The sequence below is a fragment of the Gossypium raimondii genome, chromosome 3 (genome assembly GCF_025698545.1).
Source record: "Gossypium raimondii isolate GPD5lz chromosome 3, ASM2569854v1, whole genome shotgun sequence".
In the NCBI taxonomy this organism is placed as follows: Eukaryota; Viridiplantae; Streptophyta; class Magnoliopsida; order Malvales; family Malvaceae; genus Gossypium; species Gossypium raimondii.
The window spans coordinates 6,681,279-6,687,596 of NC_068567.1; the positions used below are offsets into that span (position 1 = coordinate 6,681,279).

At 36.3% G+C, this 6,318-nt stretch overlaps 1 protein-coding gene and 1 non-coding gene across 2 annotated transcripts; one reads left to right on the forward strand and one right to left on the reverse strand.

The window, feature by feature from the left end:
* Window positions 1–834: 834 nt before the first annotated feature.
* On the forward strand, window positions 835–1,030 carry LOC128040065 (U2 spliceosomal RNA). The gene has a single exon (XR_008194725.1). It is a non-coding gene; the product is annotated as a U2 spliceosomal RNA (small nuclear RNA).
* Window positions 1,031–4,657: 3,627 nt separating this feature from the next.
* Window positions 4,658–5,993, reverse strand: LOC105795645 (uncharacterized). Its single transcript, XM_012625327.2, has 3 exons — window positions 5,852–5,993; window positions 5,224–5,609; window positions 4,658–5,170 (listed from the first exon to the last, which is right to left on the reverse strand). The coding sequence occupies exons 1-3, from the start codon at window positions 5,991–5,993 to the stop codon at window positions 4,658–4,660; spliced, it is 1,041 nt and encodes a 346-aa protein (XP_012480781.2).
* Between the last annotated feature and the right edge of the window lie 325 nt (window positions 5,994–6,318).

Here is a 6,318-nt window from a genome sequence, read left to right on the forward strand (position 1 = left end):
ACCGAAGGTTTCTTGCAAAATTGATTCTGGTTTGCGTACTGACCTTACATATCGTTGGACATGAAACAGATGTAAGCTTATCATGGAGAACAAAATATATGGATCTTGAGAGCAGTCAATATCAAAAGAAGATTAAAAAGAAAGAACTCTGTAATAATAAATCTTGAAAATAGAGTCAGCGTATATTCTCCCATTCTAGCTGTAGAATAGAAAAGAATAATAAAACAAAAGATAAAGGAGACGGAAACAAGGAAGAAAGTAAACCATTGAAATTACAACGTGTGGATGGCTTGCCTATTGCATGGAAGAGTGTCACATGCGAACCGAAGCAGCATGTTCACGTATTTGATTGGGATTCAAGCTAAACTTGCTTTTTACAATGAAAGAAAAGGTGTCTGATACAGAACTGTGTACTGTTTGTTTATGGGAAGGTCCGTCTGCAATGATCCAAAGCGGAAGACTTCTATCCTGGAAACAATGTTGTACAAGGACTTCCAGTTCAACATAGATACAACTAATGCTTTTGCCATTGCTGCTTCTTTGAGCAGAGCCACAATCCTATTCCTGGTTTGATTTATAAATTGCAAAAACAGTGTTTGTTTTTCAAAGTTTTGGTGGTTAGGAGAGTTGTTTTCTTGTTGTATGGTGCCTTGGTTGTTGAATCAAATCGTATGTAGCCCAGAATCAGTCTATTCAGGAAGGGTTCAGTCTTTATAGGAGCACCGGTAGGCAGCTCTTTTCTAGCTGATTTGCAAAATATCCCACATCAGGAAGAGTACGAAAGAACAGGCGAGAAGCAGGTTTTAAATAGCCCGACCCTCGACAGAAAGAGGCATACCTTTCTCGGCCTTTTGGCTAAGATCAAGTGTAGTATCTGTTCTTATCAGTTTAATATCTGATACGTGATCCATCGGATCACACGATATTAAATTTATTTTTCGAGTGGGAGAGTCCATCACGGTAGCTTGCTACTGGGGTTCTCGAGCGTCACCCGGGTTTTGCAGTATTGCTTGGGCCTGGCGCACCACACCCAATTCCAATTCGAAAAGTTCGATTTATTAACGCAAGGGATGAATTTATCGTTGAAAGATAATTGGTTGATGAATTTATCGTTGAGGATAATTAGTTGTGGCAACGATGTTTACAAGTAACGACCTAATCTGGTTCATGAACGAGCATTGAGAATGATCTGGATATAGGCACCTTGGATAATGATCAATATAATACCCTGAATTAATGTGCTTGGAATGTGGCAAATTGTAATCCTTTTTTCTTGTTTTGGTATTTCCATTTGACTTTGCAGGGTAGTGTCAACAAAACATAATTAACTTAATTGTTAATTCAACCAATCATTGCCTATTTATATTAAAAATAAAAACAGTGTTACTGTCGTGAACCATAAAACATTGCTTTCAAGTATATATTTTTGAAACGACTCAAAATACCCTTATTACAATGGAAATAGAAATGATGAAATCTAGAGAGACAAATCACTTATTACGCAATCAAACACGGTTTTTGGCTAAGACAAAACATGAAACATCATCCAAACCACACCATTAAACGTTGAACGCCATGAAAGTAGAGTTTCAGAAATCGGGATTTGCCAACACATAATTTTCAATAGCTTTCAAAACAAGGGCTCGCTTCTCGGATGCTTCCTTGACTTGGAGCATTAGGTCTGGAGAGATCTGAATGTCACCAATGGTGTAAAAGGTGGTAGTTACCTTAATACTTGTTCCTCCATCTGCTGCTGCTACAAACTTGGTCTCGTAGCTGATTTTCTTCACCACGTTAAAAAAATCACTTTCGATCACAACGTAAGTGTATAACTAGTTGTCTTTGTCTAATACATCGACTCTGTGTTTCGCATATGCGAATCCATACCCTGCATTTGATATTGTTGATATTTTATCAGAAAAGAAAACTAAAATGATGAAAAAAACTGAACTGAGAAGAACTTATTAAAAAGAGAAAACAATAAGTCAAGTAATTGAAATGGAAAAGGTATATCTTATTGAACTGAAACTAGTGTTTATATAGTAAACAAGTTAACAACTATTAACTAAAAATAGGCTACTAACATAATCATAATCTCTAAAAAATATCTCTAAACAATCTGAAACTAATCAAAGAGTTATGATTATATCTCAAATTAGCTAGATTATGATAACTGAAGCAAATCTTCAACACTCCTCCTTGCTTCAGTTGCTGCAAACACCAAGTGTTGTTCTTAAAACTTCAAATTTCTTTTACTGGAAGCGGCTTGGTGAAGATATCTGCAAATTGCTCTGTTTTGCAATGAACCAGTATAACATTACCTTCTTTTTGCACTTCACTAAAAAAGAAATGCTTAATATTGAAATGCTTAGTCTTCCCATGAAATACTGGATTATGAGAAATTGCAATGGCAGCTTGATTATCAACGAAAATCTTTCTACTTTCCTTCTGTTCAAGGTTAAGCTCACTTAATAATTTTCTCAACCACAAAGCTTGATTAGCAGCGGCTGCTGTAGCAACAAATTCTGCTTCGGCAGTGGATTGAGCCACAGTTTCTTGCTTCTTCAAGCTCTATGAGAAGACAAGAAATCCAAAAGTAAAACAATAGTCTGATGTACTCCTCATGTCATCAATGGAACCTCCCTAATCACTATCAGAGAAGCCAACAAGCTTGAACTCATTACTTCTTGTGAATTTAACACCAAAATTACTTGTGCCTTTGATATAACGAACTACTCTCTTAACAACCCTGGGATGCAATTCACTGGCATAATGCATAAATCGTGACAAAATACTTACAACATTTAAAATATCAGGACGTGTTGCTGTAAGATACATTAAGAAACCAATCAAACTTCTAAAATATCCCTCATCAACTTTATCAACTCCATCTTCTTTACACAGCTCTCGTTTTGATTCATAGGAGTACTTACTTCCTTGCATTCTTCAAGTTTGAATTTCTTCAAGATTTCCTTGGCATACTTCTTCTGGCAGATGTCATCTCAAAAACCTTCATCATCTCCCGCTTGAATTCCTCAAGCAACCGTGCATCATTTCTCATTGGCAAGAGATCATCAACATAAATAAAGACTATCAAAATATTATTATTCTGACGTTTGACATAAAGAGTGGTCTCGGATAGATTTTTTTCAAAACCCAAGCTCAGCAAATGTCATCTATCTTATTGTACCAAGCTCTTGGAGCTTGTTTCAGCCTATAAAAAGCCTTCTTGAGAAGAAACACCTTGTATTCCTCTTCTTTCTTCACAAAACCTTCTGGCTACTCAACGTAAATTTCTTCCTGCAAAATGTCATTTAAAAAAAGCTAATTTTTCATCAAGCTGATACACTCTCCAATTCATTTGAGCAGCTACGGCAAGTAAAAGTCTTATGGTGTCCAAACGAGCAACTGGTGCAAAAGTGTCTAAATAGTCCACGCCAAAAACTTGTCCATAACCTTTGACCACAAGTCTTGCTTTGTGCTTGTTGGTTAAGCCATCAACATTAAGCTTGGTTCTGTACACCCACTTGACTCCAATCACATTCCTATCATGAGGTTGATCAACCAACTCCCATGTTTTGTTTTTCTCAATCATGGACAACTCCTCCTTCATTGCAACCATCCATTTTATGTCCTTTATTGACGTGTCAAAATCTACAAGTTCACATACAACTCCATTACATCTTGCATAAATGTCAGCGAACAATCTTGTACCCCTTGTTGGAGCATCATCCACCAACTCATTCAGCCAATTTTCATCTTTATCTGTGGTTGAAACAGGAAATTTAAGCTTCAGATCTATTGTGCTTTGGTCATTTTTCTCATCCCAATTCCACTCTTCATTTTCCACGAAATGAACATCTCTTCTTATAACAACTTTCCCAGACTGCAGTTGAAAAATTTTATAAACTTTTGCAACAGCGCTATAGCCAATAAAGACTCCTAGAAATGCCTTTTTGTCTAGCTTGTCTCTCTTGATCTGTGGAATGTGAGTGAAGCACAAACAACCAAATATTTTGAGAAAATTTAAAGATGGTTTATGACCATACCAAGCCTCATAGGCTGTTTGATCCTTAACCGCTTTTGTGGCAGTCTATTCTATAGGAAAACCACAATATGAGCTACTTCTACCGAGAACTTTTAGGTAAGTTTTTCTCATGCAACATACATCTAGTCATGTCTAAGATGTATTTGTTTCGCCTCTCACTAAATCCATTCTATTGTGGAGTATAGGGAGCTGTTAACTTATGCTCAATGCCAACTTCACAAAATGCATTGAAATTTTTTTATGTATACTCCTTGCCATTATCGAACCTCAATATTTGGATATGGTTGCCACTTTGAATTTCCACAATCTTCTTGAATTTCCAGAATACTCCAGCCATTTCTAACTTGAATTTTAAGAAAAAAATCCAACACATTCTTGTAAAATTATCAATAAAAGCAACATAATATCGACTACCTGCTAATGAATGAGTTCTTTGAGGTCCAGAAATGTCTGTGTGAATCAACTACAACTTACAAGTGGCTTTCCATGTTGTTTTAGGAAATGGCTTTCTATTTTCTTTCCAAATTGATAATCCTTACATGTCGGTATGTGATCATCAAGTTCTGAAAGATCAATTGCCATTTTTTTGGACTTCATTTGCAGTATCCCCTAATAGTGACAATGTCTGAGCCTTTTATACCACAGCATTGTGAGGCCTTCTTTGATTAGAAAAGCTGATTGCTCCTCCTGCATTGGATTGAGGGAAAAACTTCTTCTTTCCATCTTAACTTCGAACATCTTCTGTCCTGTAGCATCCTCTATCACACATGCCTTTTCCATGAACTTCACTTCGAATCCCTTCTCTACTAATTGACCAATACTAAGCAAGTTTTGATCAATATCAGGTACATATAAAACATCAGTAATAAACTTGGTACCTGAACAGCTTGTAATGGCTATAGTGCCCTTTCCTTTGACTGCAATGTAGTCATCGTTCCCAATTCTGACATTCTTGGACTCGGTACTCTTCAATTCTTTGAACAACTCTTTGTCATGTGTCATATGATTAGTGCAAACACTATTAATGAGCCAACTTTCACTTGTTTCATGACTATTGAAACAAGTTGCAACAAAAAGCTGATCTTCTTCTCGATCTGCCACTTGCGCTTCATCTTCTTGTTGCTGATTTTTGTACTTACAAATAACAGCTTCATGTCCCATTTGGTTACACTTACTGCACTTTGCATTTGGTCTTCTCTAGCACTTAAAAGGAGCGTGACCTTTCTTGCCGCAATGTTAAAATGGAGGATAATCCTTTTTACTCTTGATGTTCTATTTTCAGTTTTACTTCTGTTCCCAAATGCAAAGATTTCTCTACTCGCAGCGTGAAAAATTTTATTCTTTGACCTCCTGTTCTTTCCATCATCTTGATGCTTAACTAGTAAAGCACCTTCGGCAGCCCTTTCTTGCCTCATTACACGCATTTGCTCTTGTGCTTGTAAAGCACTTAAGAGTTCCGGCAAAGTAATCTTTGACATATCCTTCGTGTTCTCTAAGGTGGTGATGGTAGCCTTAAACCTTTCAGGTACTGTTACAATAATTTTCTCTATAATCCTTGAATCTATTAGAGATGAACCTAGAAACTTGACCTTATTGTCTATTTAAGGAGCTTTTCAGAATACTCCTTGACTGTCTCAATCTCCATCTTCTATAACTCAAAATCACGTACAAGATTTAACACTTGCATCCCGTGAATTCTTTCATCTCCCTCGTACTCAGTCATGAGATAATCTCATATCTCCTTTGCTGACTTTAGAGACATAATTCGCGTGAAAATAGTTGGTGAAACTGCAACAAACAAACAAGCTTTTGCCTTTGATTTCCTTATCTTCTTTTCTTTTTGTGTTTTGATTTGTGCCACAGTGGGGTTAGTAGGCAATGCAGAAATCTCATAGTCTTCTTCCACTGCTTCCCAAAGATCTATAGCCTCCAAGTAAGTCTCCATTCGCACTGCCCAAATCTGATAATTATCTCCATCAAAAATAGGCGGCGCAATAGAAGAGAAATTAATTTCAACTTCCATAATGCAACAAACACTAACACAAGTCCCTCAAGAAGAAAGCTCTGATTACCAATTGTTGGTATTTTATCAGAAAAGAAAACTAAAATGACAAAGAAAATTGAACTAAAAAGAACTTATTGAAAAGAGAAAAAAATAAGTCAAGTAATTGAAATGGAAAAGGTACATTTTATTGAACTGAAACTAGTGTTTATATAGTAAACAAGTTAACAACTACTAACTAAAAATAGACTACCAACATAATCATAAT

Bases quoted from the DNA above. Each gene is read 5' to 3' on its own strand.
- LOC105795645 (XM_012625327.2), bottom strand. From the start codon at position 5,993: ATGGAGACTTACTTGGAGGCTATAGATCTTTGGGAAGCAGTGGAAGAA. The intron at 5,610-5,851 runs GTTTGTTTGTTG...CATCTCTAATAG, and splicing joins GAAATCAAAGGCAAAAGCTT to ATTCAAGGATTATAGAGAAA. The intron at 5,171-5,223 runs GTAAGTGTAACC...TACAAAAATCAG, and splicing joins AAGACCAAATGCAAAGTGCA to CAACAAGAAGATGAAGCGCA.